This window comes from Talpa occidentalis, unplaced genomic scaffold (assembly GCF_014898055.3).
Source record: "Talpa occidentalis isolate TD23 unplaced genomic scaffold, MPIMG_talOcc4v2.1, whole genome shotgun sequence".
Taxonomy (NCBI): domain Eukaryota; kingdom Metazoa; phylum Chordata; class Mammalia; order Eulipotyphla; family Talpidae; genus Talpa; species Talpa occidentalis.
The window spans coordinates 99,910,502-99,925,908 of NW_026555331.1; the positions used below are offsets into that span (position 1 = coordinate 99,910,502).

Below are 15,407 nucleotides of genomic sequence, written 5' to 3' on the forward strand. Positions count from 1 at the left end.
TCCACAATTTGACCTATTTCTAAGAATAATTCATCAAGATTTGATTGACAAGGATCCAGGTGGCTGGAACACACCATTAGATCTAGTTATAGCTAGGTCCTAGGAGCTTTCCATATTATTTTTTGAGATAAGACTGTTTAAGACATTTGTTTGTATTACAGAAGCTTTAGGACTTTGCCGTGTACTTTATTCTGTAGATATCTTACCTATATGAATGTAGAATTTTAAGGAAGGAAAAGTTCACTCATTTGGGAAAAACTGAAGTGTTTACAGAAGCAGAGAGGTGCTCACCTAGATTTTAGGCTTCAATCTTTCCAAGGAAGCTCATGGTTAAAGCAGAACTTGCAAAACAAATGAGGTAAATGCTTCCACACCACAGATGGGCAAACAGATTGTAACCACACCACCTACTGGGTGCTTTCTGCTAGGCACCAGCACTTTACAGGTCCGCCACTTACTCCTCAATAGCTGAGGAGTATCAGGATCCCTACTGCAGATAGCGGTTTAGGTGACTTGCCAAAGCCAGACGACTAGAAAGGGTCAATGAGGAAACCAAATTCTAGCTAATTCTGAAGTTATTTTTTAGGCTAATTCCTCTTCCACATTGTGTTTCATATTGTCACTGCTGTAAATGAGTTTAAGATTCCAGGACCTGACAGATTACTTGCCAGGGTGCTAAAGCAACTGATGAGCATGTCAGAACCAACCATAAGTAGTAGTCTGAGAAATTAAGGAATGCCAGACAGCAGCCTGAGGCTGAAATTAGGCAATACTTTGTCTTGTCCTTATTTAGGCATTTTTCTCAGCAAAACAGCGTAGACGATACACTGATACATACATTTACTCTATACCTATTCACATCCTCAAAGAAAAGCCTTCATTGCTCTAGGCCAATAACTATAGTAGAGACTTTGTTTTGGAAATGTTGATCTAAATTGTCCCCAGAATTCTAGGACAGTCAGTTGGGAGTAGCAGAATAGTCACCAGAAGTATTCTGGTGACATCCACTTGTAGTTGGTGAATTTCTATGTTCCTTTAATTCTAACAATGAATATACTGCAAACAAACAGCAGCTCCTCCCTGACTGGATTGTGGGACCTAAAGAAGGGGAGGGGGTGACACTGATGTAGGGGTAATTGGCAGCACTACTCAGTCCACCTCCTGGGAGTAATAGGCATCTATTCTGCCTCTTATTGGCTATTCAGTCTTGGACAAGTTGCCGAGGACCTAAAATGTGTGTGTGTTCACTGGTCAAAAAGGAGATAAAGGATCTAAATATTTGTGTTAATGATTTAAGGTTAAGAACATCTTGGATGACATTTTGGACAAACTTCCAGAAGAATTCAATATGGCAGATATAATGCAAAAAACCTCAAACAGAAACCCCTACGTCCTTGTTTGTTTCCAAGAATGTGAGAGGATGAATCTTCTCCTTCAGGAAATCCGTGTGTCACTTCAACAATTAGACCTTGGTTTGAAGGTAAGTGTAAAAGTGGGACTGCTGTAAGCTTCTTCAACTGAGAGGCACTATTTGACCTTTTCTCTCCATACCAGGGGGAACTGACGTTATCTCCCAACATGGAAGCACAGCAGTCCTCGTTGAGTTACGATGTGGTACCAGATACTTGGCGCAAGCTGGCCTATCCATCTACTTATGGCCTGGCCCAGTGGTAAGCTGCCCGTTCCTTGCTCATTCAGTGTTTATCTGCAGAGGTGCTGGTTTAGCCTTCTGAACTGTAACTCGTAAGAACTGTGAAGACCGTGTTTTGTGACTGCACTCAACCTAAGTTTGCAAACTACCACCAGCTTCATTTCAGTTTCCTTAGTGTGTTACTTCAAAGGCAGAAATCATTAAAAGGGTCAAAGATTAAAAATTCTGCCTCACTTATTAGCTATTTGATCTTGAACAAACTGCCTGATCTAATTCTTCAGCTTAGCATCTGAAAATATTGAACAGAATTCTCTGAGTTGATTTAAACAGGCATGGAAGGTAACCTGAGTTTGCTCTTATGCTATCATATTTTATATCCTTGGTCTTTGAAGCCAGCGATTACTAAAGCTATTAAATAGCCAACTTTTAAGTTAGTAATATGGCAAGCAATCAGATAGCTTTCAGTGTGTGCCTATGACTGCAGATTTATCACAAAACCAAGGACAGGAATTTACAGCTCCAAGCCTGGAGTTTTCTCCAGCCGCTCCTTGGCCATGGGAGACAAGGTGGGGAGTTGTTCTCTATTCCTGGTTCTTCAGCCCAGAGAATCTTTCCTCATGAAACAGAAAGCTCCTCTGGGCCTGGGCCTGATACTGGAAGGTCCCATTAGAATTCCAAGTGACTGCCTGGAGGCCCTCGGGTGTGCGCCAGGTGCACACTGGACAGGGCGGGGCAATATGCAAATGCCAGACGGGGGCAAATCACATCAGCAGGGAGTGAGCAGAGCCTGCTGTGGACTCCTGCTATTGCTATCAACACTCAGTCAGATTTTATATTTCCAATTTAAAAATAAGAATTTGTATTAATATTAACTTTGGGCTTATTTTCATCTTCTTATTTTGTGGTTTCCCCAATTTGTTTGCAATTGGTTTTAGTTTTCTTTATTCTGTGTTTATCTCTGTACAGGCACTATTACTTTAGTGGAGTCTCTTTATTGTAACATGCACAACATAAAGTCAACACTCCTTCCTTGAGACGTTTTAGCCTCCCTTCAAACATCAGCTCCTCTGGACTGGAATTTCATTCTAACTTCATTTCAGACCACAGTATTTTTAGTCATTACTTTAACATGTATCAATTTCTCTACTTATTGTTGCATTTTGTGGGTTTTGCCTACCCCACCTCCAACCCTTCTAGTCACTAGGATAAAACATACAGCAGGGCTGTCTGGGGAGGGGCATGGTTAAGAGGTATCATGTCAGAATTCTCCTCACTGCACCCAGTCTTAAGTGTATCCTAGAATTCTACATCTAGGTAAGTAAACTAATTTTCTCTCAGAGTACCAGTATTGCACTGTCACTGACACATCTGTCCTTAGATACACTTGTTACTCCTTCATGTCTCTCTCTCTCTAGGTAGTTTGAAATATCATCCTTACAGTTTTCACTGCTGTATTTGGATGCAGATGTTTACAAAGGCACCTGTACTGTGTTGCTTCCACTGAAAAATCATCAGCCATCTTTCCTCCTAATTCTCTCCACTGCCCTGTCCGCCTCTTCATTTATCTATGTGAATTCTGTATTTTCAGTCTGTCTCTCTATCCTGGCTGTGTTGCAAGAGAAGTGACATGTCACTCAAGCATACTGTTCCTTTTTTTTTTTTTTTTCCTTAGAAGTTTAAACATACTCAAGAGGAATCAAATACTCATTTTTATTTTCTGGATTATTAACCTGTTTTTTGGATTTGCTGGTTTTCATGCCTGACAGTCTTTTTGACTTCACACTCACTAAATGAGTTCAGGTATAAAAAAAAGGTCAGAGGGCTTGTGAGGCATAAGTGATTCTCTGCTTGTTTCTGAGCCTAGCTTTTTTTTTTTTCCCCTTATAAATATTTTCATGTTTTTACCCTTAGCTGTCCAGGGTTCTTTCTCTTCGTAGTCCAATTAGCATTTGGTTAGTCTGTGTCAAAGTACCTATTTTCTTTTCACTCAAACGCTCTAACTCTTCATTTGCTTTTAATAGTCTCCCTTTGCACCCATCATTTCTCTACTTGCTATCTTCCAACTTAATATCCTCATTTTGACCTTACCTGCACCATAGCCTTGTCTGGAGAAGTAACTGCATCATTTATAAATCTCCCGTTGCAAAATGTGTGGTAGCATTGTTCACCCGCGGGACAAATTTTTAAGGTATTGTGTGTCTACCCTTGCTGTTCCTTTTTATCACCTCTGAGTATGTGTTCCCTCAATTATTTTTAAAAATACGAAGCAGAGCACAGGCCCGTGTTCTACGCTAGCAGGTCCTTGAGTGCATGTGGACACTTCAGAGCCTCGCCTTCGCAGCCCCGGGTCAGCCAAGCACCTCCCGCGGCCTGCTGCAGCGCTGGCGGCCGGGCGCTGCTCCCTCGCAATGCCCGGCCAGCCCAGGGCCCGCAGGACTTCAATGCCCGGCCTGTGGCCCCCACTCTGGAGACCTGATTTCCTGACCTTTCATTGGGCCATCCTCTCTGTGCTCCGTCTCCCCACTGCTGGCGGCAGCCCCTCAACCTGCCTCTCACATCTCCTAATTTTACCAAAGTCCATCTTGCCTTCACCTCAGTGAAGTCAGCTTCCTCAAGGGTAAATGGCAGATACATCCCACCTTGCACAACGGTGGTGCCAATTAGGACCTGCTTTAAAACAGCATCTGAAACTAGAGCCTGCAGAGTATGGAGTAAGAGCATGATTTCCCTTAATAACCTTTTCCCTTTCAGGTAGTAATCACGTGGGAAGACGTACTGTCACATGCTCCACTGTCCCCTTTCCCGGCAACTCTGGCCACTGTCACAGCCTTCCCCACACCCCCTTTGCGCCAACCCCCACATGGGAGTTGGCTGTGGGCTCCCACAGGCCCCTGAACAGACCTTGTTGGCACCTGCCCGGACCGTGCACAGCTCACCGGTGCACGCTCACCACCTCCCCTGGGGAGGATCTATATGCTATTGCTATTCTCCTGAGTGACTGAATGGACATGAATGTTCCTCATTCCCCGGTGTTTGTCCCTAATTGTAATAGTTCTATTAACATCCCAACAGGAAAAAAATGTAGACCTTTAGAGGGACAATGTTCTGTGACCATCCAGGTAACACTTTATCTGTGGTGGACTCCTCAAGCCCACCACCCTTTCTCCAGAATCTACATCTGCTGTAAACTATTTCTAAAAAGCAAGTTTATTTCTTCCTACCTTCCGCTAAACCAGGTTTAATGACCTCCTTGTGCGATGTCGAGAACTCGACACTTGGACACAAGATCTGTCCCTTCCAGCTGTGGTGTGGCTCTCCGGCTTCTTCAACCCTCAGTCCTTCTTAACTGGTAAGGCAGCTCCCATGCTGTGTGCTTTTCTTTATGACTCCCCCAGCCTTTCCCCCAGTTCTCGTGCCAGACCCTTTGCAGATCAGGGAGCAGGAGTGACAACAGCAACTGCAGAGGAAAGTAACATTCAGGGAAAGAGGCCACGGGAGCAGGCAAGTGTCCTCTAGCAAACCTGGACAGGGCCAAATGCTCTTTTTTCACAATGGTCCCGCTTGCCAAGACGGCCCCCTGCACAGCACAGTCAGATGTGGCTGTTGTAATAAAGCTGCATTTATACAAGCAGGGAGGTTGTCTTTCAGGCCTTGCTCTAGTTCAACCACATGCAAATGCTCTAGAGCCTAAAACACTGAAGGGGACCAGCAGGCCTTAGGCAGAGCTTCTCTCCCTAGGGCTGCTGTGTACCCGTGGGACCTATGTACAGCTTCATTTTGTACTGTTCCTCCCACAGCGATCATGCAGACCATGGCTCGAAAAAATGAGTGGCCACTGGATAGAATGTGCTTGACTGTTGATGTTACCAAAAAAACGAAGGAGGATTATGGCCATCCCCCGAGGGAAGGCGCTTACTTGCACGGGCTTCTCATGGAAGGTAAGAGACCCCAGTCTCTCTGGATCAGGACCTTCCGTACGCAGATTCCAGTTCTCAGCATCTACTTACTCCTGCTAATGCTCATTATTTTGAAGAATTCAAATGCCAGTCCCTACTCAATATGCGCCACATTTTAAAGCATATAAGTTGATAGCTGTCACTTAAATTTGCATGTGTAGCTAGTACTAATGCCCGAGTATAACTTAAAACCTACTTATTTTGCTTAATATATTCCAAAATCATCCTTCTACCCCTTTGAAAACTGTCAGTAACTTTACTCTGAAATTTTACACTGTCACCATGCCTGAAAGAAAAGCCAAGGCAGGTGGAGCAGCAAAAGTATTTTCCAAATTTATCTGCCATGTATTAATTCTGCAGGATTTTCCTCTTATCCTACAGAACACGTCAAGAAATCTGCTGTCCTAGCCTCTGCCAAGATGCTCTTTTTCACTTCTAACCAGATTCCAGAAGGTCACGCTTAAAAAGGTTAGCTGGGGAGGCAATATGAGTGACCAGCACTTCTTACACTATAAATGTTCAAATTTGCCTTCCCTTTAATCTCTTTTCACAGCACCCATCTTAATCCCTCCTGTGCATTTCATAAGCCAGCTAAGCAAGGAAGCCACTGAAAAGCAGTAATGTCACAAAACCAGAACATTTATTGCCTGTAACAATTGGAGACTCATTACCAACATGTCACAATCCTTGTGTTTTTTTGGGCCACAGGTGCCAGATGGGATACCCAGTCAGGAACCATTGTTGAAGCCCGCCTCAAGGAGCTGACGTCCATGATGCCAGTCATTTTCGCAAAGGCCATCCCCACGGACAGGCAGGAAACCAAACACACCTATGAGTGCCCGGTGTACAAAACCAAAATGAGGGGTGCCAACTATGTCTGGACCTTCAGGTTGAAAAGCAAAGAGAAGCCAGCCAAGTGGGTTCTGGCCGGCGTGGCTTTGCTGCTGGAAGCGTGAGATGGGCCGCCGTCAGCACACAGTGAGCATCATGTCATTGCGTCGTTCTCATGAACAGTAACTTACTCTGAGAGGCACACAACAGACTCCAGCTGAAGTGTGAATTTAAAAACAAAACACACTCTTGAAAACAAGAAAATGTACGAAAAAAATACTGGAAACCTATTCAGACTCAGCAGGTTTCTCCTAGTCATTAAATGGGATTTTTAATGGAGTATTTTTAAATTAAAAATTGTAAGCCCTTACATTCCTTTAAAACATAGAAGCAGCAAAAAAACAGGCAGCTGCTCCTGCTGGCCAGCAGCACTCCAAGGCCTCCAGTGTCGGTAACACATCCACATTTTGTTCAAGTTTTAAGTTCTGTGATTAATTGCACTTTTTCATCTAAGACTCTTCAATATAAAACTACTTATTGATTGCAACTAAAGAATGATAGAGCCCCTATAAAAACTTGGCCTAGAGTGACTGTTTAGGAAGTATAAGATCAGGAACAGAAGCAAGAGCTGCTTACACAATGTTTCTCTGTAACTTACCTGAGCTTCTTTAACTCCACTAAGTTTTAACCATCTGCAGATGCTTTTAACAACTCAATATAGAAACACTTCTGTGTATACACAGATTCCTCTGTTGTGTTTTCCTGAGAAATCTTTTTAAGCATATCAACAATCTTTTTAAAACAGCATTTAGATATATAAAGAATGTCTATAAGAAAGCACAACTATAAGAAAAATCTTAGGCACAGCGGTCTATGGCACGTCCTGCGGGAGAGTCCTCTGCTGGTGTGGCTGGCTCCTTTTTCCTAACGGTCTTCTACCAGCTGCTTTTGCAAGCTGAGAAAAGAGAAGTGTTAGTCCAAACTGGGATCTCGGTCAGCGCTGACCCCTCGCTGCTTTCACAGCAGAGCACACCCAGCAGGAAAACGCTGCCCCATGGGGAGGTAAGCAACTCTTGCGCGTGTCCTAACAGTGGAAAGCTTCACCCCACACCTCTCTGCTCAGTGGGGTGAGCGCTGCCTCTGGCCCTGCAGGTGTCCCTAAACCTTTCTTGTAAGCTCCTTCCAGTTTTACAGTTAAAATAAGGAGGGATTTTCCAAATAGGGAAAATGCCTGTACCGTGAGCTTTTTCAATGTAAACAGACTGTGTGGCACTGAAGGTGATTTAGAAGCTAGAAATGAGGCAACCTCTGCCTGTATGGCCCAAAGTACAGCTGCCACTTTTGAATGGTTAAGACCTACCTCTCCAGATATTCCTTAACGTTATTATAACCGTAAAATTTGGCCAGGTGGATGAGGATCCCTGTGGCACAACGGCCATCACGCTTTCGACAGTAACTACAATTGCAGATCCCACGGCAGGGAGGACACATCCAATCCTAGAAGAGAAATGAAGCAGGAATTTACCCCATTAGCCACACAGGGTATTTGGATTAAACCTGGCCTCTCCTACAAGGTCTATTGAAAAATCTTGCTCCTGTCAGCACATGAAGGCCCAGAAAGGTTGGTTGTGCAACAACCCACAAGAGGTGCTGAAAAATGCTTTTAGACAAAATACCTATTACGCATTTAGACTTCAGGAGCATTAGGCCTGGTATAACTGCATAGCTCACCTGTTGCACACCCTGTGCCCCCCAAGTGTGTTTTTTTGAAGGATTTTTTTTTTAAGATTTATATAAGAACGGGGTACAGACCAGATGCGAGGGAGGGTGAGAGGATTCACCAGAGAGGGGAACAGACGAGGCAGACTGATGAACTACACTGCTGAGGGGAGCAGCGGGTGAGGTAGGAGAGGTCTGCTGTGCCATGTGGGACCCTTACTGGCCAGCAAGGATTGAACCAGCACTATGGAGCTTCACAACACTGCGCTCAACCGCTGCGCCCCCTCAGCGTGAATTTCTGAGTAGCAGCTTCTAGCCCTCTACATAGTAGGGGTAATACAGCAACTGCTGTGTAAGAGTTCCCAGAGAGAGCAGTGTTTCAAGGTCATACTAACCATGAAGCTGTTACCTCATTCTACAGAGGAAAGTGAGGGATTCAGAGGCCAGGAAACTATTTAACTTAAAGGTTTCACATGTGTTAGTACAGTTTAACCTGAAGCAGTGAAAGGCACCCACATTCGCCTGGACAATGCAATCTCTTAGGCAGCTTGCTTTCATTCCAGAAGGAAATGCTAATTTTCATTTCCAGGAGAGTTGTGAAGCTGCAGGTCCCCAGTGAATGGCCCAGGGAGCACTCCGGTGTGAGTGTGTCTGCTGCACCTACCGGGTCCAGCAGCGCTGATCTCACGTCTTCCCCATAGCGATTCCGCAGGCACGGCCCACAGAACTGTCCTCGCACCCCGCCACAGCTCTGATTCCGACACACCGTCTTGGTGTCTGTGGTCTTTTGTCGGCACTGATGGCAAGTGTTGCCCTAAGAGCAGAAGGTGATGTGAGCACACAAGGGACGAACAGGGTGAACCCCACGTGCTGTCCATGGGCACACGAAGCATCACTTCCCTGGTTCAAGCCATGTACCCACCAGTAGCCTGTGAGGAATGGAAGGCTCAGAGACCTGACGAAAGCGCCCAGATGGAGGGGTACAGAGCTGGGGAGACAGGGTGCCTGAGTGGCCCCCTCTAAGGCTACTAAAATGTTGACGGAAAATACCTACTACCAGGTAGTATTTATCAAAAAACAAAGCCATACTGAGGAGCTACGTCAACTATGGGACTCTAGTGTGACCTTCAGTGAAGACCTGGGAACAGCTCCCCCTGGCATCCCCTAAGTCACTATTTGACAGTATCTGAGTTGAAGTATTTTCTATGGTTATAGTTCCCCCCCCCAAGTATTTGAAATATATTTAAAATACGATTACATCTAAATATGCTGTCCCCCAGAGAGACCCTCCCCCGGTTGAGAGGCAGCCTCTCAGCTCTGCAGGGATGGGCGCATTGTTCTAAGCCCCCAAACAGCATGAAAGCCATGCAGGATGTCAACCACCAGTGACTTGGACTCCCAATAAGTCATGATCATAAAAGTAACTTACGAGAACTTTGTCATAGATTTTATCTCGAACAGTAATAGCAACATTCTCTAAGTCCTCCTCTGTGATATCCTCCACTGGCCGGAAAGACGACACACGCCGACGCCGTCTGTACCCCTGGCATTTCCCCTGCAAAACAAGCCAAAGCAGAAGTCAGTGTGAGGTATTTTGCATGGTTGAAAAAAATACTGTAATTGAAAAACCCAGCCAGCTCCAGCATCAACATTAACTGTGCCATCACCCTGGCACCGTTCATTCACTCACTGAGGTCACGCCAACCCTGCTCAGTTAGCAAGGTGACAGCCCAGTCAATGAAATGCAGGTTCTCTGGTGACCTGGTACACACACTGAGGAGAGGAAAAGAAGTGACTCACACCGAAAAGCCACAAATGTAAAGAAGCCAAAGTTTTTCCCTCCTGCCAGGAAGTTATTACAGCAGAAAGGCTTGGAATGGTCACTGTACCTTCCCAAATCTAGGGAGCCAACTGCAGCTGTTAAGCGGGTTTTACTGATGGCACTAAAGGTCAAACTAGACTCTTGACATCTGAGTAGCTCCTGAGCTCAGCTTACAGGACTCTGGTCAACAGCTTGGACCAGGGAGGCTCATCGAGGGTGGCCCTGGAAGCCCGGTAGAAATGTGAATTCTCACCTTCTGCAGGTGAGCTTGACCAGGTCAGAACCTCTGTACTTTGAACCAGCCCCGGAGGCACTAATAATGTGCCTAAATTTGAGGACCACTGGCTTAGACAAAGAATAGCTTATTACAGCCAGCAAATACCCCACTAACTGTCCTCCTCCTTCGGAAACCATGAAGCTCCTCTGCAAATTTGGTGGCTGAGACAGTGAAGTTCTCCAGCGCAAACTTCTCAGGAGGCCGTGCACTCCGGGTCGGGTTCATGCGCCGCGTGATCTGTCCTTCGGAGAAGGCCCGCCTCACTGTTTTCTTCTTCTGAAAGCAAGAGCGAGACATAGGAAAGTGGGTACTTTCGGGAACGAGTGCCAAGTGCCAACTGATGACTATATATCAGTAGTGCTATAAACAACCATAAGGTGTTCCACTTACAGAAGCTGAGCTCGGGGTCCGGACTGGGAAGAAATCTGGCATTGAGTTCAATTCCGCCAATAGCTGAGCAAGCTGAAGTTTGGAACAAAAGAAAGGAGCTTAACCAAAGACCAGCAGTTCAGCCAACACCCAGCACAAGTCTTCAACTTTAGTAGAAACTTAACTGCACTAGTTTATGTACGCTTATACTTGTAACCTCAAGACATCTTTTTCTCCACAGGTGAGAAGCTGTTATCCACAGGAATAAAACTGGTGCCCATGTCTTTTATATATATATATATATATATATATAGACATGACACACTGAAATGCCTCCCGGGACAACCAAAGTCCTGACTGGTTCATGATTAGTGTGGCCCTGGAATGTATTTTTGCCTATCTCAATCAAGTTCCATCATGTTTGGTAAATAAAAGGTTCAACTAAACTATTCTGATAGGGTTTTTTTTGGGTTAACTTCTTATCAGTAATAATTATGTGGGAATATTTTCATAAAGTAACACCTACGAGTACCAGGTAATGCAGCTGTATACCCACCGGAAAACTAGCATTATATTTTTAAAAGTTTCCTATTTAGACAAATGTATAGGTGTCATTAAAACCATGAAGAACAATGTTATTTTTAAAATGCAGATAGCTACAGTGCTAAACGTCCCTGAGCTAAGCACAGATGTGTAGGCTTAATAAGTTCTTCAGTAACTTATTTATTGTGCTTTTTATTGAAAGAAAACATTAAAGAGAAGTTACTTATATACCAAAATGCTAAATTCATTGAGATAATTATACGCACACACAATTATGAAGCAAAGAACCTACTGACCACTTAAGATTTCAGCTTGTTCCATTCATTACTACAATGAAGACATTCTTAATGTGATTTGAAACTGTGCAAGTTGTTTTAATGCCTAGGCCTCTTTCGGCTGCTGCCTTGAAACCACAGCCGTCACCACAGGACAACGGTTTCCAGGCTGAAAACTGCCCGCCTGACCTATACACTGCAAACCTCAGGGGACTTTGCAACATCCTGCTCACATCATGTTTCTTTCTGCTGGGGACCAGACAGTGGCAGCCACTGTCCAGAATTCTAGGACCGCTATGTATGCAAACCTTAACCTACTCAACAGTGAGCGGGCATGAGAGCACGGCACTGTGCAAGGGGCTACAAAGGATCCTAGGAAGTTTTTCTATTCCCAAAACAAAGCTGATTAGCTGCTTGGGGTCTGCCTGCATGACCTCACCATGGCTTTGTTCTCCTTGATGTTCATGGTCCTCTTCAGCAGGGCATCCGAGCTCTCCTGGCCCTCATCCCTGGAGTCATCCTCAGATTCAGAGGTAGAATCTTCCCTTTCCTTCCCCAGTCTGCAGTTCTTTCTTCCAAGAATTGTTTTTTTACTGTCCTGTAAGCAAGAGCTAGGAAACAATGGCTCAGAACTGTCTTTATCTGACTTTCTGGCCGGTTTCTTGGTGGGGAATTGGAAGGCCACTCGAAGACCAATACTGCTTCTTCTAGATCTGCTTCTTCTAGGGGTAGCCTTTTTTTTGTCACTGTCCTCTTGCTCACTCTCTAAAGATGCTTTGTCGCTGTCACTCAAATCCGACTCTGCAAGCTAACAAAACGAGAAAGAACAGAAGTATTTTATGTGACAGACCTTCACAAAGACATGTTTAAAACCACTCTGACATTATTTTGGGGGGAAGGGAACAGTCAAAATCTTCCCCTTCCGGAGAGCAGGAACAGGATTCATGAGTGAGAGACAGAGCTAACTCCACCTCTGGAAGCCAGAGAAGCAGCAGAATGACCAGCCATCAGGGTCCATGGGGGAACCTCATTGCTAGGAGATGGGTTCTTACTCTGAGGGAAACTCCCCACCCCTTTTCTGTAAATCTTCAGGGCTGTGGGGTGACATCAAGGCAGAGCTGCAGGTTATTGTGGAGCACCCCTTCAGGCCACTGAAGAAATTCTCCCCCCTCACTTTCCAACTCTGCTTGGTATAGGTCTCCAGCATTAATGTGTTATTTAAAGACCCACAAGAACACACTAACAACAAAGATGACAGTGGGTACATCTCAGCTGTGAGGGGACTCTAAGCAACAGCAGAGACAGGTTTCAGTATCAAGCCGACCTAGACGTCTTTCCCTGCCCACAAGCCAGAAAGGTTAGTCTAGGAACCTCTGTGAGGGGCTCCCGACACCAGGGCTGCTATGACAACTGCACGTCCTCAGGGAGCCTCCAAGATATAGCTGGCCTCAAGGTGAAAATAAGAGGGAAAAAATGAAAACTGCCTGACTTTGGTGTATGTATCATTGCACATCAAGCCAAGGAGAGAAACAGGACTCTCTGGCATTGATTTACCTCCCTTTTTTTTTTTTTACATATGCTATACTTCCCCCCTATTAGTAGTCACTCCAAAATTAAAAACAATGGGCTATAGAATCATGTAGTTGGCAGATACTGTTAGAGAACTTGCTGGTCACCATCCACCTGCCTCCTCACAAAGCATGCAGAGCAGCTTACTGCAAAGGACTAGGGGAGAGAAAAGGCAAACTAAATACCAGGGGAGACTCAGGCCCTCAGGGCTGAACGCGAGGACCAAGGCCATCACTGGGGATATGTCACGTCTGGCAGAACCACCCCAGACACCAAGGCTTGGTGAGATCCCACAGTCAGAAACAGGCTCACCAGACCTCATCAGGATGGCAAGAGGTTGGGCAGGGAGGCAACACTGATTTCTCATTGAATTTTAAATAAAATTTTCAGGTAAAACTGCCATGAGCTATGAGTTTTATCGGCATTAACATTACAGTTCACACCCTAAATTTAGAAACTATAGGGAACGGGCCTCCCTGGTGGCGCAGTGGGTTAAACACCGCACTATGAAGCAATCTGAAGCCTCTGCAGCACGAGTTCGATACCCGGCCGGCCAGGGAGCAACACACATGGCGAAGCAGACCTCTGCTGGCTCGCCCATGCTCCCCTCAGCAGTGTATTTCAGTCAGTCTGCCTGTTCTGTTCCCCACACGGTCTCTGGTGACTCCTCTCACCCCTCGCATCTCTGGCCTGTGCCCCAGCTCTTGTATGCATAAATAAATCTTTAAAAAAAAAAAGAAAAAAGAAACTATGAGGGAGAAAAAAGGAGTTTGGGGGTAATTCACTTTCCTATGCTGACAACACTAAAAAATATAAAATAAGTCACAAAGAGTAGACAATACCCAATAAGGTTTGGAAGGATTTTAGTATCTTGCTGGCAGGAAACTAGAGCTGTGCGGGCCAGAACACACAAGCTGCCATACACAGAGTTGCTGTAAAGAAAGTGAAAGGACACTGGGGTCTCTGTGTTGCTATTCATGGAAAAAAAAGCATCATCAACCAAGGCAGCCTACCATTAGGGTTTTCAGGCCGAAGTCCCCCCCAGGAAAAGATGAGAGACAAAATGAACCTACTAGTTACAGCTATTTATACTTCTACATAGGTTCCAAGCCAGAAGTGGTTCCTTAGAAGCTTCTCAGAATGTTAAGAGGCTGAAATTCTATTCTGATACCAAAGAAGGAATGGTATATTGATCTGGGATAAATGCATGCTATCTTTCAGTCACCATAATACACTTGTACACTTAAAAAAAAAAAAAAAAATTCCAAGGGCTAGTCTTTAAAGTTACCCCAGCATTCAAATACTCACTGGCAAATAAAGTGGACTTAATACATGAAATAAAGGAAGAGATGAATAAATCTCTTCATGACATTGTGCTGAGAATGGATTCCCCTCAGGAATCCAGGAAATGCTTTACAATGATAAAACACTGTATCATTAAGTATGTCGGCACCTAAATCAAGAATGCACAGGGAAAAAAAGGTATATGATGTTATAAACCAATATTCAAAAATTTTAATTGACTAAAATAAAATCTATTAAAAAAATGCATGGGAAATTTTTGTCAAACTCCACGCCTAACACTATGACATCACACACAACAGAAAATGACTTTAAGGGCCTCCCTCATAGCACAGGGGTTAAGTCTCAGCACTATCAAGCTAACGCCAGCCGCTGCAGCACGACTCTGATCCTCACCCAGGGACCTGACCCACATGCCGCAGCAGACCTCTCATGTCTTGTCCGCTGCTCCCCTCAGCAGTGTATTTCAATAGATCTACCTGTTCTGCTCCCCGCTCTGTCTCTGGTGAATCCTCTCACCCACACACCTTTGGCCTAGACCCCCGTTCTTGCAAGCTAAACAAACAAATCTTAAAAAAAGAAAGAAAATGACTTTAAAAACCATACTACTCCAAATAGGCCCTCCTCTTTTCACATGGTGGCTGAAGAAAATCTGATACTCTTTGATAAGAACAATAATGTACACCTGTAACACATCCCCCCCAAGGCTCCCAAGGCACCAGGGGAGAAACCTGGATTTTCTCTAAAAGAACCAAAGACTAGAAGGTGAGGGATTCGCCTGAGAGCTATGACTCTTATATTCTGTGAACTAGTTTATAAGACAAAGGTTTAAACAAAGTAAAATCTTTTCATTTGTGAAGTGATTTGTCACAAGTAAAGATACAAATCAGAAACAGGACTAAAAATATTACAACCCACACTCCTTCATGTTGATAATTATTACCATTACCTCTGGGTTGCTGTTGACAGTCAGATCACTCTGTGTAAACCCTTCAAAATCTTCCATCTCTGAGTCAGTGTCCTCTATGAAGATTCTTCTCAGTTCTTCTGTGAAGTATTTGGAGTGGAAACACATATCCTGCTAAATTAAAAA

At 44.6% G+C, this 15,407-nt stretch overlaps 2 protein-coding genes across 8 annotated transcripts in view; one reads left to right on the forward strand and one right to left on the reverse strand.

Moving 5' to 3' along the window:
- The window catches only part of DNAH11 (dynein axonemal heavy chain 11), a 304,261-nt gene extending 297,040 nt beyond the window's left edge, over nt 1-7,221 (forward strand). The window contains 5 exon segments of the mRNA XM_037508957.2: nt 1,298-1,480; nt 1,555-1,670; nt 4,888-5,000; nt 5,449-5,589; nt 6,316-7,221. Coding sequence (XP_037364854.1) covers nt 1,298-1,480; nt 1,555-1,670; nt 4,888-5,000; nt 5,449-5,589; nt 6,316-6,563 — 801 coding nt within the window. The 3' untranslated portion in view covers nt 6,564-7,221.
- CDCA7L (cell division cycle associated 7 like) overlaps nt 1-15,407 on the reverse strand; it is a 73,220-nt gene that overhangs the window by 12,083 nt on the left and 45,730 nt on the right. For 3 of the 7 annotated variants that reach the window (XM_054692422.1, XM_054692419.1, XM_054692421.1), the window contains 8 exons: nt 15,264-15,395; nt 11,883-12,251; nt 10,647-10,718; nt 10,362-10,532; nt 9,587-9,712; nt 8,822-8,971; nt 7,799-7,935; nt 4,118-5,108 (listed from right to left, as the gene is read on the reverse strand). In XM_054692422.1, coding sequence (XP_054548397.1) covers nt 4,994-5,108; nt 7,799-7,935; nt 8,822-8,971; nt 9,587-9,712; nt 10,362-10,532; nt 10,647-10,718; nt 11,883-12,251; nt 15,264-15,395 — 1,272 coding nt within the window. In that variant the 3' untranslated portion in view covers nt 4,118-4,993. The other 4 variants (XM_054692420.1, XM_037508945.2, XM_037508925.2 and 1 more) reach the window with 4 other exon arrangements.